The 20,411-nt window shown below is 41.0% G+C and overlaps 1 protein-coding gene across 14 annotated transcripts; it reads right to left on the minus strand.

Moving 5' to 3' along the window:
* Positions 1-1,507: 1,507 nt before the first annotated feature.
* eps8a (EGFR pathway substrate 8a, signaling adaptor) lies at positions 1,508-19,261 on the minus strand. 14 transcript variants are annotated; one of them, XM_079454957.1, is made up of 25 exons: positions 10,979-11,043; positions 10,287-10,337; positions 9,913-9,974; positions 8,926-8,976; positions 8,677-8,744; positions 8,445-8,606; positions 8,211-8,360; positions 8,040-8,122; positions 7,822-7,958; positions 7,663-7,736; positions 7,331-7,457; positions 7,161-7,249; positions 6,972-7,046; positions 6,744-6,892; positions 6,507-6,660; positions 6,298-6,431; positions 5,788-5,899; positions 5,561-5,704; positions 5,437-5,472; positions 5,194-5,217; positions 4,243-4,471; positions 3,969-4,152; positions 3,742-3,874; positions 2,513-2,594; positions 1,510-2,435 (listed from the first exon to the last, which is right to left on the minus strand). In XM_079454957.1, the coding sequence occupies exons 2-25, from the start codon at positions 10,310-10,312 to the stop codon at positions 2,395-2,397; spliced, it is 2,526 nt and encodes an 841-aa protein (XP_079311083.1). In that variant the 5' UTR covers positions 10,313-10,337; positions 10,979-11,043; the 3' UTR covers positions 1,510-2,394. The 14 variants fall into 14 exon arrangements, 12 of the variants coding, with proteins under 12 accessions (XP_079311089.1, XP_079311093.1, XP_079311090.1 ...); XM_079454963.1 differs by lacking the exon at positions 2,513-2,594 and having other exon boundaries at positions 1,508-2,435; positions 6,298-6,428; XR_013786552.1 differs by lacking the exons at positions 8,926-8,976; positions 10,979-11,043 and adding an exon at positions 19,055-19,261 and having other exon boundaries at positions 3,565-3,874; positions 6,298-6,428.
* Between the last annotated feature and the right edge of the window lie 1,150 nt (positions 19,262-20,411).

Consider the following 20,411-nt stretch of genomic DNA (forward strand, 5'->3'; position numbering starts at 1 on the left):
ACACTCTCTCTCTCTCTCTGTCTCTCTGTCTCTCTCTCTCTCGCTCTCTCTCTCTGTCTCTGTCTCTCTCTCTCTGTCTCTCTCTCTCTGTCTCTCTCTCTGTGTCTCTCTCTCTCTCTCTCTCTCTCTCTCTCCACCTCTACCTCTACCTCTACCTCTACCTCTACCTCTACCTCTACACTCTCTCTCTCTCTGTCTCTCGTTGTGTGTTGAGTTTAATACATAAGTTGTGTATGTATGATGTGATTGTTTCAAGGCCGTTACATATTTAATGTCAGATCATGAATAAAGTCTCTCGAATGATGATAACTTCTGCTTTCTGTTTTTTGTGCATATAATAAATCAAACTGAAATTCAGCTCTTAATAAGAGACTTATTATATTATATTGAGATAACATTTATGACATTTATCCTGAAGAAATCATCTGAACCTTTTATATGTTTGTGTCTTCATGTGCAGACACAATGAGAATATAGAAGTATTATATTTAAACCCTTTAAAGTATTTATGGCAAAAGACAAACGTCCAAAAATAGGAAACAGAAGCTCCAGTGGCTCATGGGTAAAAGCATCAGCGCTGCTGAAGGTCAAAGTTCAATTGACTTTATAAGTTATGGACACGTGATGAAGCTGAAACTAAATCTCATCTGTCACGTGTGAGCTCCGGTGGCTCGGTGGTAAGAGCGTCAGCCGCTGGTCTGGAGAATCCTGGTTCAAGCCTCGTGTTTGCTTTACTTTCTTGAGGTTGTGAGTGAATAATGAAGACAAGAGGCGACACAGTGAGATGTGAAAGTGCCAGTGGCTCAGTGGTATGAGCTCGTCCTCCTGGTGCGGAGGATCCAGGTTCAAATCCCGGTCTGGACACTGAAGCGTGATGGAGACGACTGAAGGGCGGTGATGGAGACTGAAGAGCGGTGATGGAGACTGGTGACGGCTGAAGGGCGGTGATGGAGACGGGTGGCGGCTGAAGGGCGGTGACGGATGATGGTGACGGCTGAAGGGCGGTGATGGTGACGGATCAGAGAGGGGGGGGGAACATCCGGGCTGCCCCCCCCCGGACCTCGGAGACAATAACCAGCAGCGGTTCTGCAGCAGAAAGAGAAAGAAAACGATCGACTTATAAACTTTTTGTTATTGGGATTCCTCTCCTGCAGCACCTCAGCCTCCTCCAGATCTTCTTCCATCACACTGATCTCAGCTTGAACCAGCGATCTTCCGTCTGTGAGTCTCAGCGCTCTACCTACTGAGCCACAGAGTCCTTCACATGAACTTCAGGTTGATTCTCTCACAACCGCTCACTGAACTAAAGCAACTGTGAATAAAAGCTTTTAGATAAACACGTGACACATGATTTGCTCTGATCTCAGATCTAATGACACTCAAATGACTGAAGGTGGTCTTACTGACATGAGGATCTTCATTAATGTTGGTTTGGATTTCCACAGCCAATCTGCCGACAGACTGATCTGAGATGTGGACGATGTAAATTCACACAACACTCACAAACATCAGGTGTATCCATTTATTCTGCATACACACTTCATATTTACAGTTTGTTCTCAAACATTGAGTTCATAGAAGTATTTGGCCAAACTTCAGTCCTGCGCCTGACAAATAAATGAAATCAGTTGTTAATGTTCATGAAGGTTTGGTCAGTAAGAGACGCCCATAATCACATGACCAACATCGTTACTTTAACAGGCTGAAGAGAAAAGCTCGGCAGATACAGGAAGACAAAAACTGCCGTGATTTTGGCCCAAAATCTGTGGAAAATGAAACCTCATTAAAGACGTCTTTGACGTTTTGTTTGAAAGTGAAGCCTACGACTCACAAACAGATGAGAAGATTTACAGAATCACAATCTTCTCAAACTGACCGTCCGTCTCTCTGCTCTTCTTTTCAGTGAGATGTATAAAGCTTGTCATTTGGCATTACAATCAAGTACAAAACAATCTACATGTAAATAAAAAAAAATCTACAGTTTGATCAACTTTCTTACTTATAAATCTCCACGTAGATATAAAGCGGTTGATAAATATTCTGTCCGAAGTTACTGTCTATCAATATAAAGCAGCAATAATCTATTGGTCCAAAATCCAGCCAATCACATGCATGCGATCCAACACACAATATTTACCAGTTTGTGTTGTTGTGATATTCACGATGTTTGTTGGTTTCTGATGACTACTGGTGTGTTACATTCTTCTTGACTGGATGTGTCTCTTTCTAAACCAGCACACGTGTGAACACAGAGATATGTGTAGATGACGAGTCTGTGGTCATTCAGAACATCATGGCACTAAACTACTACTGCTGCTTCGTCTCCTGTATCACGCGTGTTCATCCACATCAGCGGCGGTTCGGTAATCAGACGGGTCCAGGAGTTCTTGACGCCTACGCATTATGGCTGCAAACTGAGCGCGCTCCACTGCGTCCTGCAAAAGGTCAGAGGTGACAGATGTGAGTGGGGGGCGGAGTCAGTGGTTGCTGCCCTCATCGAAGGACTCCACACCAGAATCACTCGCTGCTGTGAACACTGCCAGCTTCTCCTGACGTCTCCTCATGACCTCCTGCAGCTCCGACCCCGAGCTCCTCTACAGAGAGACAGAGAGAGAGAGATGTGATGAGGGTCAGAGAGCATCACTAGTGTTCTCATTACAATACTCCTAACCCGTTCAAGCTTGTTTCCTCACAAATACAGCTGAACTGAAAGCGATGAGCTTATATGTTAAGATGAGTCACATCTGCGTTCATGTTTGTCATCTGTGATGGGGTGTGAATTATAGACGGTACAGTTAAGCAGTAGATGATAACTAAACCAAAATGACACTTATAACACAAAGATCTTTCTTCAGAACATCAGTCAAATCCTTCAGACCAATCATTTGAACTAATCATGTTTAGCTTTATGGATCAGTGGCGCCATCTGGTGACGGAGCCTTGATGTTTGCAAAGCAAAGAGACATTGTGAGGATAAATTCATTACACAAAACAACATTTAAAAGTAATGACCAGTGAAGACTGAAATTAAAGATGAAAAGAACAATACCTCAAAATAACCGCTGCGTGATAGAGATAGAGAAAGAGAGAGAGAGCAGAATGAATGAAAATCTAAAGAGAAAAAGGTTTTTATTCTGCTGGTCATCTGAACAGCGGCATCACCACACAACACTGATGACAACAGTAACAGAGTTCTGGGGCTTTCTGCAGTCACACTAGACAGTTTTCATAGATACTCGTGTGGTTTAGACTCAGATTTGTTCAAAGCTATCATACAGTTAAAGGATTTTGAGCTGGTATTTGAAATGGTTATAGAGGTGCTGTGTGCGTTTGATGCGCAGTGTTAAGATTTTACTCCAACTAGAAGATGCTCTCTGCTTTGTATGGGGATGTTGGGGGATTCTGAGGTTTGTGAGGGGCGTTCTGGGATAGCATCTATTCTTAACGTGTACTTAGTTCAGACAAATCTCCGGGTGTCAGATTAAATGTCACAAAAAATAAATAAAGAAAATTAACTTCAACTGTCAAAGACCCGACCAACAGAAAGCAGACGCTTCACTACACCGAACTAAAATACCTTTAAAGAGATGCTGATTTAACGTTCAGATGGTGAAGAGCGTCAGAAGTAAACCTGCAGATATCAAACAAACACCAGACAACAGCAGAGGCACTTGCCACCAGACATCAGAGTGACGTGAACCCATGTGACACGAGGGTTTACAAGAACAATGAAGAACTGACCTCAAGAGCAGCTTTCTGAACGGTGATCTGACTGTAAACTCGAGCGCCGTCATCAGGACACACCGTCCTCAGCTCCTCTTTGTTCAGAGAGAAGAGTTGAGCTCCGGTCAGAACACCCAGACTGTTGATGGTCCTGAAGAAAACAAACACACAGACGCTGTCACTCACAGCAGTCATGATGATGATGGTGATGATGATGTCGTCGTGTTGATGGTGGTTGGACTCACACAGCGCTGAAGCCCTTGAGCTGAAGCCAGGCCGTCACCTCCTCAGGCAAAGAGTCATAGGAGATGTTTACAGGCGGACCGCTGGTGGAGCGAGCGGGAGTCTGAAACTTCTTCTGAGCGCTACGACCCAACGTCAGTCTGTGCATCAGCTCGTCCTGAACCTCCTCCATGTTTGACTTACGGCCTGAGAGAGAGAGAAACACACGCAGACAGACAGTCAGAGACAGACAGACAGTATTCATATATGTGTGTGTGTGTGTGTGTGTGCGCGTACGGTTAGCAGGTGGTGGTCTCTCTCTCTGATTGTCTCTCATGGTGACGCAGTCGCTCTCACCGCTGCTGTTCTGATCAATGATGTCAGCAGGTGAAGGGTCCTGTCGTTCAGCAGCCGCTGGGGCAGATGTTGGAGGCAGAGGGGGGATCTGTCCCAGGGCAGGAGGAGGGGGTGGGGTCGGGGGGACGGGTGTGACCGCTGGTTTGGGCACATAGTCTGATCTCTGTTTCTGTTGAAGATCACAACAACATAACATCACATGACTGCTGGATTTCATCAAGACACTACCGCTCCAGACCTTCATCATCATCATCATCATTCACACTAGGGCTTTGCCATATATAATCCGCTATAATATCGGCTGTGTGACAATTATTTTTCTAAAATCGATTTAAATTGTTTTAAAATATATTGAATATTGTGCAGCCCATTGGTTTTATAATTATTTCAAGAAAAATGTGATGTACAATAATTTGCTAAATAATGCGATGTGTGAAGTTTGTAAATATAGATTAAAAACTGAATATTATATAACCAACATACATATTTGGCATTCTTTCAGATTATTGATCATCTTCTACACATCAGACACAGTCTCTCTGATATCTGCATCAACCTAAAACGTATAGAATATAGACCACTTCTCAAGATGTAAACGTAAGAAATGTATTGTAAGTCACACCATTGTAGTGTTACAAAACTGGAACAGGACGTTCTTTTGGACCAGCGTGGTTTACATTATCCAAAGAGGTCTATATGTAACTAATTTAATAATTCAGTTATTGCTAAATATTGCGATGTGCACATTTGTGATATTTCTATGATATCTATATATTGCGAAGCCCTAATTCACACACATCAAACATACATGATCAACACTAAACCAGTGAAATGAACTGTATTCTATAAATATCTGAGACAGCACACTGTCATTCACATCAATCAATTTACCTCGTTTAACTCGCCCAGTAATTGCTTGAGAGAGAAATCAAGAATGAAATGAAATTTACAATGAAAAATCTCAATGTACACATACACACACACACACACACACACACGCAATAAATTGACTAGTTAACAAACACAAGCTGGGAGATTATCACTGGAAACAAAACTAAACACACAAACAAGTGTCCATACATGTGATTTGTCCATCTTCAGTAGGGGTGTCCACACACACACACACACGTTTACCTTAAACAACTCAAATTCCTTCTTTGGCATCATTAGCTTTAAGATGAACAAACAGAATAAATGATGTGACAAACACAGATGAGATGAAGAACAGGTGACATGAGTGATGGAGAGGTCAGATCACCTGTATGGTGTGACTGTAGATGGGCTCGCCGCCTCGGCCCGTCGTATCCACCGCTCTGCTCATCTCCAGAATGTTGTTTGGCACGTATCCTGTAGCGCCCGCAGTGTTCTTTACCTTCCACCACTGCTTCCGGTCATCCAGCACCTGACAACCAATCACATCACTGTCAATCAATCACATGATATCACATTTACATCCAGCACATGACAGTCAATTAATCACATGACCTCCAGCATTTCATCTTTCATCACAGACAGTTCTGTGCTGTTTCTGGCCACAAAGTCATATTTGGATTTGGCAAAGTTTCTCATCTGCGTTCGGCCATGAACATCCAAGTTCCTGAAGAGAACACAAAATAACGGTCAGGACTGTCAATCGATTTTATTCAAACATTACATGTGAAATAAATGATGTCAATGAATCACTAGAGCCTTCAACACACACTTTTACTGCTCAAACACACACAAACACAATGTTTTCTTGACGCTATAAATCTAGTGATGATGTATGTGGTCAGATGGATGCTGTTATTGAGCGCTGCAGCTGTGGAGGACCGTCTCAAACATCACCAGAGAAACAGATCCCTGAAGAAGCTGAAGGACTGATCATCTAGAGCAGATTGAACAGAGAATCAAGAGAGAATACCCAGAACCCCACAGATCAGAACATGAGAATCAAACCAGAAGATGAGACGGTTCTCCAGAGCCCTGAGCTCGTCTGCACCCGATCGGGTGTACCTATCCACTTGACGGCTGACCGCCTGTTTAAAAGCCTCCACGGCTCTGTCTGGCTCCATCAGTTGCAAACGCTTGTATGAAGTGTTTCTGATGTCATACCCGTCTGCGCTGGAGAAATCCGGAAATGTTGACTGCTGTCACAACACAACACAAGATCAGTTTTGAATGTCATGAGTGATTGTGTTTGTGTGTGAAGAGGTTCATCTCACAGTGAGGGCGGCTGGTCTCTGAACCTCCGTCTGAATCAACGCCTCAGCCAGCTGAGCCACTTCCTGTTCACGAGACACCAACACGGGCGGCTCCCAGCCGTCTCTGAAACGCAGTGTGTGAGGAGGGAAGGGATAGTCCTTGGGCCACTCTAACCTGACACACACACAAAGGCAGACAGACTGTTCAGAGTTTTTCTCTCTCTCGCTTCACGTCTGATCATCTCATCTCTCCAGCACCTGCACTTGGTCCATCCGTCTCCCAGCGTGACCCACAGGTGTCTCTCATCCTCTGAACCTGAGGAGTGTAGAAAGTCTATGGCGTCTTTGGTGAGCAGAGGTACAATCACACTTTTAGCCAGATCAACACCTCCGGACGTCTGAATCACCTGACACAAACAAACAACAAGATCAAACCAGTGACAAATCACATTTCAAAACACAGAGTTCCATCATCGTCACGTGTACCAGTCTGAGAGGACTGAAGAGAAAGTGAAGCAGATCCACAGCGCTGGGATTCTGAATGAGCTGCTTTAACTTCCCCTGCAACAAACAAACAAGATCATCTTATTTTCAAAGATCTTCTCCAGACACACGGCATTACACAAACACACAAACACAATGAGATGTGTCACGAGAAGCTGAACGTTTGCTCACCAGCAGATTAAAGGCGTGTTTGAACTTCTGCAAACAGTCGACAAACTCATCCTGCGATGGAGGTTTGGATCTCAGAGTCAACACTCCCTCTGTACAAAACACACACATCAGTGACATCATCAGTACACACACACACACACACACAGAGAGTTGGTATCATGTGGTCTGACCTCCAGGTGTTTTCTTTTTACTCTTCTTGGATTTCTTGCGTTTGCTGAGTTCATTGAAGGCCTCTGCAGCTTTTTGCAGTTTATTGACAAAGTGTTCGATGTCGTCCAGAATATGATTGAGGATTTGCTGTCAAACAAACACAAGTATTTTACTATCTACACACACACAGACCATAATAAAGCACCACAATTTCTCGAGTAACGCGTGAAGCAAGTATATTCACTTTGCTTTTGCTGGTGATATGTATCTGTAGTGAACAATAACAGGCTTGTATCATTGGCTGACAGACAGGAAGTAAACACAGAATGCATGTAATTGTGTGAACACACACCACATCTCTGTCGATTCGCGCTGGGCTCATCTCTGGAGGTCTGTCCATCTCGGTGTAAACGTTCTGTTTATCATCTGAAGACACACACACAGACACAAAGAGAGATCAGTGCTGGAGTTCATCACAGTGTCAGACTGAAGGGGCTATGACATCACTCACAGGTTTGCTGATCATTGGTCCAGGCAGACCAGTTGGCCACTCGACTCTTGCTGTCCGGTTGAGTGGCAGCCGCTGGAGGCTCGGGGGCGGGGCCTCCCGGGGGCGGAGGGATAGTGCCGTCGCTCTTCAGGATCATTCTGACACAAACAGAGATGAGGATGCTTCGTTACCATGGCAATAGCATCGTCACGTACACAGCGGCTCAGCGACGGTGTTACCTGAGAGCCTCGGGTCTTTTCTTCACTTTTCCGTTTTTTTGATCACTGACGGCGCTCTCGATGTCTGCGAGTATTAAATTGGCCTAATGGAGGGAAAACACATGATCAAACTCGTACTGTAACGAATGATGTAATGACAGCAAGCGCTGTGTTGTGAGACGTCTGAAGCACCTTGATGTCATCACACTGGAAGAGGTGCATGTCCGGTTTGCCCTGACCGGATTCTTTACACACCAGCGCCAGGATGGAGTCATAGTTACAAGACTTCATGACGGCCTGACAGTGTTGAACTGTACTGAGAGGAAAGTTCTCCAGCTCGTTCTGAAACGAAGCAAAACCACAAATAAGCAGAAGGACCTGCACACATTCACACTGAAGAAATTGTCTGATTTGATTCTGTTTTACCTTGGTGTCTGAATCCATGAGACTGACAGATTTCTCGTCCACCTGTAGGATCATGTCTTGAGTCCACACCTTCCCTTTAGCGTCTAACAAACGCAGTTTTCTGATCCCGTCCTCGATGGTCAACATGGCCTCTTTACGATCCATCACAAACGTGGTGAGATGCTGAATGAGAGACGGACGAGAATTACAAGATCGTCTCAAACACGTCGCTCTCAGAAGCAGCTTGTCTCACCTCTACATGGTAGCTTGATGTTTCCGTGAGACCGTTTATACTGGTTTTGGTGTAGTTTTTCCTTTGCTCTGAGGAAACATCACATCAACAGCCATCAGATGTAACACAACACACACACACACACATCATCACGCAGGCATCCAGACCAAATCTGCAGAACATTTCATTGTGTTTAATACAGAACAGAAGGAATGTGTTAGGAAGAAATACACAGCAAACATACACACTTGTGTGTCCACCAGGTTCTACCTTTCTTTTTGTGTTTGGCAGATGTGTGCAGGAAATATACTCCATCTGTTCCTGAGGGTGACGTGTGGAAGAGAGCAACAATCATGATGTACACTGACACACACACCTGTCTCACATTTATCCCAAATTGGACAGAATGAATCTGAAATGTATTATCTAATTATACTCGTTAAATAAATCACTCTCATCCGTGTGACACAATTAAGTGTTAAAGGGGCTAAATATGAAAAATCATTTACTCATTTCATAACTGCATAAATCACTATGTTCTGTTAAACACAGAGAAAGATATTTGTAAGAATGTTAGCAATTTTCAGTTCTGGAACATCATCATCCACAACCACAGGAGGAGAAATTAAATAGCAGTCAAAGGTCCCGAGAAACAGACCCAAAATATTTCATTGTGTGTTCAACCTCCTATGGTGGGCAATGATGACCCAGAACTGAAAGTTGATAACATTCTTACAAATATCTTTCTTTGTGTTTAACAGAAAGAAATGTATATAAAAAAATCATTTGTTCCAATGGCAGTCATTTTTTTAAACCGTATAATTTCCTGACGCATTTTATAGATAGATGTATTTGTTTTCCTGGAAATGTAATTGAGTTGTCTAATTTGACCTAATTTTGTGTTTGAGGAGTCATGTGTACAGTTGATGTCTATGTACGGAAGCTATGCCACCAGTGTCAAAGACACTTTTAAACTGTGACAAACAGAATGGACAATAAAGTGAATCTAATATTTACAGGTTTGAAACAAGAGGGCAGAATTTTAGTTTTTGTTTCACACTGTTTGTTGTGTGTTTATATATGACAACACTGTGTTGTAGTACAGATGTGTTTGTGTGTGTGTTGTCATGGTGTATAGAGGTTCTGGTCGAGGTGTGAGTGTGATAACAGCATTGTGTTTGACGAAGAGAATGTGCAGTGTAAAGATAACACACATCAGAGCAGTGCTGTGAGAGAGGACCTGAGTGAAACACTCACCATACAGAGCTTTAGCACCCGATCTCTTGACAGGAACATCTGGTGACACTGACCTGTGTCCACTAACACACAACACGCAGACTGTTAATACACACTTTCTCAAGCACTGTCAGTATATTCAGAATCACTGTGAAGAGCTCTCAGTGTGTGTGTGTGTGTGCGCGCGAGGTGGACACTTGATCTGTTATATTGTGTTAAGTCACACTAATTGTGAGACAAATGAATAATGAATGTGTTGGACTGAAGGTTGAATTGCAGCCGGATCATGAACATGCGCGCGTGCACACACACACACACACACACACACACACACACACACACGTGTTTGACATTCAATAAACAGAAATGTGCATTGTGTTGTCAGAATGTCTTACTTCAACTGTGACAGGCTGTCGTTCATGTCTGGAGTGTAGATGTACACACAGCTGTAACACAACAAAAACACACATGACACAAACACACTCATACATGTGAACACACTCTCATCTGAGGTCAGCCATGTGAGGAGAAATGAGGAGCAGAACATCCAATAATAGTCAAGGTCTCCACGGTAACCATCCCTCTGTGCCTCTAAATGTGTGTGACATTAAAGGGAATTAACTCAATCACGGCTAATTATACACCACGGCCGGGAATCATGGGAAACAATGAGCTGTCAATCAAACAGTCATCACCATCCTTATCATGAGGGTCAGTAACCTGCTCACCTGACATGACATGATCACATCTTACTACACACACACACACACACACACACACACACACACACATCAGAGCTATTCAGATATCATTGGTATGACATCAATCGCACAATCATCAAATCTATGTGCGTGTTTGTGTCTGATCACATTCATAACAGAAAAGAAAAATCACATAAAACAAACAACTGCGTTGTGTAGTTCACGAAATAAACTCTGATACACTTACATCTGAACTCCTGCTATTGTAAGAACCACATTATCTACCCAAAATACACAACTACACACTGATAGTCACCATTCACCTGATACCTGTCTGAATCCTGAACAGAACTACACACACACACACACAGATGTAGTTGTAATACCTGTTGTTACAGCAGCAGTATGAATGTGAAGCACATGTCAGAATCTCTCTCTCTCTCTCTCTGTGTGTGTGGAATCTTTAAGAGGATTTACACACACACACACAGATTTACAAACTCACACAGGTCTGTGATTATCCAACGCAAAGAATGCTGGGATGGCAGAAAACTTTCCATCATGACAAAGACTCGAACTGAATGATCTAGAAAGAATGTGAATGAGTAACTGTGTGTGTGTGTGTGTGTGTGTGTGTTATTTCTAGAAAGTTTCCAGCAGGTTAATATTAAACCAGTGTTTAGTTAAACTAATGTCTCATCATATTGACTAACAGTAAATGTGTCACAGGTGTATAGTTGTATCATTCTAAACACAAGTATATAATATTACACACAACACTACAAACATTAACAGAGTTACAACTCTTTAACATTATATTCATTAAATCTCTTATGTTTAATTCTTAACATTATATAACAGAGATTTAATGTTTGTAGTGTTGTGTGTCTTCAGCCACACAGAATGCTCGGTGTCCTGCTGATGATCCTATTAAACAGATATATTAAGAGCTTTATTCTCTCTCTCTTAAAAGTGTGAGGTGAAAGGTGAATGACCTCTAAAAACCCTTTAACACCCTAGACAGCAAGTGCTTTAAAGGCTCATGTTGTCTGCTCAGTGGAAACTTTCTTCTGTTCAGAGTTCAAATACAATCTGCTCACGAGACCACACGTCTATTAGATAACTCGGTTGTCAAAATTGTTCAAAAATCATGTTTTTATTGTGCATTACAATTAATATCAAAGATTTTTCTTCTCCCTTTTTGGAATCAAACTCTTTATAAGAACAATAATCTGTTGTCATGACCTGTGAGCAGGTTGAATGGAAGAAGACGCCAGCAGATGGTGTAGTTTAGACACCCACCAGTCAAACCCTGAGCTGAAACATCCCGCTAATCTACTTCCTGTTTCCTCTCCATCCTGATCCACACAAAAGGAAATGACATCATGAATCTATCTTTTGTTGTATATTCAGTGCTGATTGATAAGCAGAATGATGAACTAACTCAGAAACACAAACAAACAGTATCTTATCACATGAACTAAAGATAACCTTTGACCTTAACATCACAATCATGTGTTCATGAATCTGTGACATGTCTGCAGGATCATGAACATAACAAACCTACAGTATGTCTGTATGTATTTACTGTACAATTGTTCATTGTAGCGAAGTAGTTCTGGATGACTGAAATACCTCTCATCTTCTAAACACACCACACCCACCATCCATCTATATGGTCAATTATTATCAAAACAAAGACCTGAAAGAACACACTTGATAGATTTACTACCCAACTAAGTAGAAAGTAAATGTTTCTTATTTTCTGAAGTCTTTTCCTCTGAAAACTACAGCTGACAGTGTGTGACCCCGATCACATGAGACGTTACCATGATATCTAACCAGCAAGCTTTCCGGACAGTTCAGGAATACTTTAGTCACTATAAAAGAGAGGATTGTGGGTAGAGGTAAAGGTTTTTCAGAAATCCAGTGACACGTTTCTGATTATTATGATGTTGTCATCACAAACATTCAGATGAGCTTGTGTTGATGTTTATTTGCAAATGTCAAAATAATGTACAGGTGTACAAATATCTTTATTTGGGGCTGTTCACTTTCACATCACGAGCTGGCACGACAGACACCACGTTTGACCTGAGAAATCCCTTAATTAACAGACGGATTGTTTTTTTATGGTAACAGCTTCTTTATAAAGTGTTAAAGTCATTCACATTGTTCTGCTATTGAACTGAATCCACCACAGCTGATATTCATTCAATTCTCTCTCTCTTTGTATTCTACAGCAGAAAACGTCATACAGGTCTGAAGCGGCGTGAGGGCGAGTACATGATGTCAAACTTTTCATTCTTTTGCCTGTGAATCATTCCTTTAATCTGAGTTTAGGTAAAAAAAACATTTATTTTACATTGGCTACTGTGTAGAGTTTGCGGACTTCACATCAACACTTTAGAGGACCTACTCATTGATTTAATCACACACTAGACTTGAACAACGTAAACTGGAGCGCAAATGGAAACAAACTTAATTAGCGGTCTTTAAAATGGTGTGGAAAGAGAGTGCAAACTGTTATAAAAAGGCAGTAAAAGCAGCAAAGGCTGAGCACCTCCGTAACCTGATAGAAACCAACAAAAACAATCCAAGTTTTTATTTAGAACAGTTGCTAAATTAACAAATAAACAGACATCACCTTACCTGGTTATTCTGCCACACCTTGGTAGCAATTAATTCATGACATTTTTTACAGAGAAAATCGTAAACATATGTATCAAAATAGTAGCAACCCAACCTCCAAGTCTGTCCTATGAACTAGTACCAACCGTTGCCCAAAAGAAAGGCTTCAGTGTATTTCACCTATAAAACAAGAGTAGTTACGCAAGTAAATTATGGATTACCTCAGGGATCGGTTCTAGGACCCTTACTATTCTCCATATACATGCTGCTCATTGGAAACATTATTAAAAAACTTGGAATTAGCTTCCATTGCTATGCAGATGATACTCAGCTATATATCTCATCAAGACCAGATGATTCCTCCCAGCTGTCCATATTGGCAAAGTGCATCGATGATATAAAACATTGGATGTAAAGTCCTTCTTTTAAATTCTAATAAAACAGAAATATTACTTATCAGACCAAAGACACGCAAAACTAATATTTCGGATTATAAACTGCAAGTTGAAGAATGTACTGTTACCCCAACAAATGAAATATTCTATGTTTTGCTGACCCATAGAAGCTTATTTATGCATTTATGACCTCAAGACTTGACTACTGTAATGCACTACTTAGTGTTTGTCCTTCATCATCAATAAACAAACTACAGTTAGTTCAGAACACAGCTGCCAGAGTTCTTACCAGGTCCAGAAAATACCATCACATAACCTCAATGTTATCAACCCTTCACTGGCTACACATTAAGTATCGTATTGACTCTAAAGTTCTTTAAATCGCCTTAAAGGGTTTAGCCCCTACCTACCTAACAGAGCTTCTACCACACTACAACCCATCACGCTCTCTAAGATCTCAAAACTCTTTTGATAACACCTAGAATAACTAAATCCACCAAAGGGGGTCGAGCTTTCTCATACGTAGCACCTTAACTCTGGAATAACCTTCCTGATATTATTCCAGGATCAGACACACTCGCCCAATTTAAATCTAGATTAAAAACGCATCTTTACAGACAAACATTCACTTCATGCAAAATATGACAAATAAACCACAGAGACTGCTAAGATGAGATATTATTTACTAGAATCACTTAACTTGTTATTTAAACACCAAGTACTGTGTTTTGCCTTTTTTGTGTTTCTTATTTTCCTCTGTAAAGCTGCTTTGGAACAATGCACATTGTGAAAAACGCTATTTAAATTTAATTTAATTGAAGTGAAGTGAATTGAGCTCTACTCGGTGGTTAGACCCGCCCACTGTGAAATCTTATTGGTCCAACAGTTCTTATAACTATACATTAAAACATCTTCTACAGAGTATTTTAGCCGTCAGCGTGTGAACATGAGCAGAACAGACTTCAACAGAGCAAACACAACACACCTTGCCCTGACCACACCAGCTGCAGCTAAAGCTCTTTTTAATGAAAGGCCTAACACACACACGTACGTATACACACACGATAAAAAAAGTTATGTAAATGACAAGACTTTAACAAAGAACATCCTCCTAAATGAGTTTCTGTAATTGTGGCCAAATATTAGAGCTGTAACAATATCAAAATCTCACTGTACGATAATACTTTGGTATAAAGTCCACGGTACAATATTTGTTGCAATAATTAAAATGACAAATGATGACTTGTAAACATGCCATAAGCATCCTCTTTTCTTTATCCTTTAATCATATATGTTGTTTAGAGGAGTGAGTTATGAGGTGGGTCAAATGACCTAAAAAACCCTTTTATCAAATAAAACAATTGCACCAGATGGACCTTGCCATAGGTCAAATCTATTACTTTATTTGTGTTTGCCCTGAAGATGTGACCCCCATAATATTGAGAAACATTTGCAATTGTGATTACACGATTAGGGCTGTCACGATTATGAAATTTGGCTGACGATTAATTGTCTAATAAATCATTGCGATTATGACGATTAATGATTAGGGTGGTTAATTGTCTGCTTTGGGGCTTTGTCGATTATTACGATTAATTGTCACATACACACTACACACAGATGTCTGCTGAGAGCGAAATGAGAGCAGGTGGAAGGAGAACCATTTTGACCTGTGTGACTTTCAGGAACCTGATCTGACCACACCCGCCGCCTGAGGTCAGACCTCACAAACATAACACATCAACCCCATGGCAACAATCACAATCAGACACTGACAGTGTTTTTGTGTTCAGTTTTCATTGCAGTGTCATTATAATCACACGCATCTGATATAGAGATCAGACTTCTCATTTCACTGTACAATCTCCATCATGAGATTTTCACTCGCTATGATTTTATGATCGTACAGACACAACATCAAGCACACTACATTACAGAAACGCTTCAACTTCAGTGTGGACGCTACACTGTGATTGGCTGATGCAAACAGGAAGTTAAAGGAGCAGAAGTTATTGTGCTCTCTGGGCTCAAGAGCAGCTGTGCTATGAATAGAGGACAATAAAGGACATTATGACTTTGTAGATAAGACGAAGGAAACACGCTGAATGAAAGAACATGTGAGCAGACGTGCTCTCTGTGAATGATATCAAGATATTCAATTTTCTTCAGTGTGATAAGGAAATCCAACTAATTATATGACACAGTTTCCTTCAAAACACAGAAGATATCCCCAAGAGACAACCCTGCCACTCTCAAGAGATTACCCAGAGTTCTTAGCGGCACACATGAACGTGTCAAACGATCCAGTGACTCCTGAACAATTCCTGTGACAATTGATATTCTCTGGCTTTACACGGACAGATCCAGTGTGCATCATCAGAACACAACAAACACATGTGTTCACAGCAGAACAACACAACCACCACTGAGAACACGCAGAAATCCTGCAGGAGAACAGCTTTGGGCCTGGAGCCAAAACAAAGACTTCACATGAATTCTCGGCTCCCACATGAGAAACTCTCAGACGCAGATGTGGCCTTGTGTTTTTAACCTCTGTACTCAGACGCTACTGACCCGAGATCAGACACAGAAAGATGATTTGTGCTATAAATCTGTGTATGAAAGCATTAAACTCCTGACAGATGAAATTAAATCAATAAAAGACGTAAATGAAAGGGATGGAAAATGAAGTGATTATGTAACACACAGCTCCACATTTAACCTGACAGCACTGGGACCTGTTCAGTTCATAACACTCATTACTGAAAACACACACTTGAGACGTCTCTATCAAAGCTGTTAACCATTTACTCACCTAACATTACACAGAACACAGCCATGATACCCAGCATTCAACATGAGTCAGAGATCAGACACTTGATGTATGTAATGACACGGTCTGATCTCAGCTCTGATGTTAATGTCTTTTCTATCATAGTCTGATCTCAGCTCTGATGTTAATGTATATACCGACACAGTCTGATCTCACCTCTGATGTTAATGTATATGCCGACACAGTCTGATCTCAGCTCTGATGTTAATGTATATACCGACACAGTCTGATCTCACCTCTGATGTTAATGTATATGCCGACACAGTCTGATCTCAGCTCTGATGTTAATGTATATACCGACACAGTCTGATCTCACCTCTGATGTTAATGTATATGCCGACACAGTCTGATCTCAGCTCTGATGTTAATGCATATACTGACACAGTCTGATCTCAGCTCTGATGTTAATGTATATACTGACACAGTCTGATCTCAGCTCTGATGTTAATGTTTATACTGACACAGTCTGATCTCAGCTCTGATGTTAATGTATATACTGAAATAGTCTGATCTCAGCTCTGATGTTAATGTATATACTGACACAGTCTGATCTCAGCTCTGATGTTAATGTATATACTGACACAGTCTGATCTCAGCTCTGATGTTAATGTATATACTGACACAGTCTGATCTCAGCTCTGATGTTAATGTATATACTGACACAGTCTGATCTCAGCTCTGATGTTAATGTATATACTGACATAGTCTGATCTCAGCTATGATGTTAATGTATATATTGACACAGTCTGATCTCAGCTCTGATGTTAATGTCTTTTCTATCATAGTCTGATCTCAGCTCTGATGTTAATGTATATACTGACACAGTCTGATCTCAGCTCTGATGTTAATGTATATACTGACACAGTCTGATCTCAGCTCTGATGTTAATGTATATACTGACACAGTCTGATCTCAGCTCTGATGTTAATGTATATACTGACACAGTCTGATCTCAGCTCTGATGTTAATGTATATACTGACACAGTCTGATCTCAGCTCTGATGTTAATGTATATACTGACACAGTCTGATCTCAGCTCTGATGTTAATGTATATACTGACATAGTCTGATCTCAGCTATGATGTTAATGTATATATTGACACAGTCTGATCTCAGCTCTGATGTTAATGTCTTTTCTATCATAGTCTGATCTCAGCTCTGATGTTAATGTATATACTGACACAGTCTGATCTCAGCTCTGATGTTAATGTCTTTTCTAACATAGTCTGATCTCAGCTCTGATGTTAATGTATATACTGACATAGTCTGATCTCAGATCTGATGTTAATGTATATACTGACACAGTCTGATCTCAGCTCTGATGTTAATGTATATACTGACACAGTCTGATCTCAGCTCTGATGTTAATGTATATACTGACACAGTCTGATCTCAGCTCTGATGTTAATGTATATACTGACACAGTCTGATCTCAGCTCTGATGTTAATGTATATACTGACACAGTCTGATCTCAGCTCTGATGTTAATGTATATACTGACACAGTCTGATCTCAGCTCTGATGTTAATGTATATACTGAGACAGTCTGATCTCAGCGCTGATGTTAATGTCTTTTCTAACACAGTCTGATCTCAGCTCTGATGTTAATGTATATACTGACACAGTCTGATCTCAGCTCTGATGTTAATGTATATACTGACACAGTCTGATCTCAGCTCTGATGTTAATGTATATACTGACACAGTCTGATCTCAGCTCTGATGTTAATGTCTTTTCTAACACAGTCTGATCTCAGCTCTGATGTTAATGTATATACTGACACAGTCTGATCTCAGCTCTGATGTTAATGTATATACTGACACAGTCTGATCTCAGCTCTGATGTTAATGTATATACTGACACAGTCTGATCTCAGCTCTGATGTTAATGTATATACTGACACAGTCTGATCTCAGCTCTGATGTTAATGTATATACTGACACAGTCTGATCTCAGCTCTGATGTTAATGTCTTTTCTAACATAGTCTGATCTCAGCTGTGCTGTTAATGTATATACTGACACAGTCTGATCTCAGCTCTGATGTTAATGTATATACTGACACAGTCTGATCTCAGCTCTGATGTTAATGTTTATACTGACACAGTCTGATCTCAGCTCTGATGTTAATGTCTTTTCTAACACAGTCTGATCTCAGATCTGATGTTAATGTATATACTGACACAGTCTGATCTCAGATCTGATGTTAATGTCTTTTCTAACATAGTCTGATCTCAGCTGTGCTGTTAATTTATTTAAAGAAGATACAGTCTGATAATATTAACGGAGAACAGAGAAGCTTCAAACGAGCGCGTGCTGGTACCTGCGCGTGACGCCCTCTGCCATGGCAACCAGTGAGATATTTAAAGCGCGCGGCGGTTAAAACAGCCAACAGCACACAAACATGACAAATAGCTGACCCGAACACAACACTAAACACCATAACAAACACACAAACATGACTGACGTGTTGTTTGTTTGTTTTCACAGGGACCGGACACAACACCGGCAGCACGAGGACTGAAAAACAACCTGACTGACTGAAGCATATACATACAGACACAAGTGTGTGTGTGCGCGTGTGTGTGTGTGTGCGCGCGCTCACCTGCTTCACGTTTCTTCGTGTTACCGCATGACAGAAGCGCAGATATCCCGGTGACTGTCCGCGAGTTTCTCCGTTTAATCGGTTAATGAACTGCAGCTCGTGCGAGTTTATCTCCGCCTCACCGACACTCGCCAGCGCCTCCACGCGCGCACACGCGTCATCGCACCTTGACACTATTGGGCGCAGGTGAACGAGCCACAGCTGCGCGCGGAGCGACACGATCCTCGTTATATATCACCGCTGTTATCTTATATTGTTCATATGTTATCAGTCGTCATCGCAAGCGAACAGTTGTTTTTATTTTGACTCATCATCAGTCACTAATGTTGAACACACACACATGTTTGTCTTTCAGTAACTGGTAATATGAGACCATATTCATCGGGTTATTTCCATTGGAAGGCCACAGGCTGCTCCTGCTGAAGTGATGTATTAGTTCAAACAGAGCAGAACAAAAGATCGATTGAGTCTAACCAGCGAGTCCTCCTTTAAACTCACTACATTTCAATTAAACGACATTAAAACACGAAATATCCTGCTAAACATAACAATCAGTCATTAACGCATATGAATAGAAAATATCAATGTTAAATTCATTTAGGGAATTTGTAAACGTTATACTATATTATTGTTTGACATTAGGTGTCCTTATAGGGTTTTTTGTTATACTTCTGTCATACTTTCATGAGCTCTTCTGACTTATTTATCTGGCTGGGTGGAAGAAAATGACGCGCTTTGTGATCATTGATGTCTTAATGTTGAATCGAATGAATAATTCTCACGTATTTCGCATAAATAATAAAACTAGCAGAGGATGGTTTCGATCCATCGACCTCTGGGTTATGGGCCCAGCACGCTTCCGCTGCGCCACTCTGCTGACGAGAATGAACGACGAATTATACCACTCATAAAGGTGACACAAATTAACTAAGACATCAAAAGTCCGTTAACAGTACTCGCATTATATTGACAATATATTATTATCAGGTTATATGTGTATTACATGTTTATATTAGCAGTTTTATATAGTTTTTGCCATATGTTTTTCACCGATTTCTCTCTCCATCTGGGTCTCAGTAGCGCCATCTATCAGTACATGCCGGTACCACAGCAGTGCGTTACTGCACTAATAAACAGAAAACTCACAAAGATAATGACAATTTCTGCCAAATAAAATGTAAACATTACAATAAAAATAAATATAATTCTAAAATAAAAAGGCTAAATTTAGATCAATTCACCCACCCATATTCAGTGCTAGCTTGTTCTCATAGTTGTGTGCCGCTGCTAGCCATTTTGGCACGGGATTGTTCGGCCGTTTTTTTTACATATACATGGCTAAAATGTACCTGCCTAA

The sequence above is a fragment of the Barbatula barbatula genome, assembly GCF_947034865.1.
Source record: "Barbatula barbatula genome assembly, chromosome: 4".
Lineage (NCBI taxonomy): Eukaryota > Metazoa > Chordata > Actinopteri > Cypriniformes > Nemacheilidae > Barbatula > Barbatula barbatula.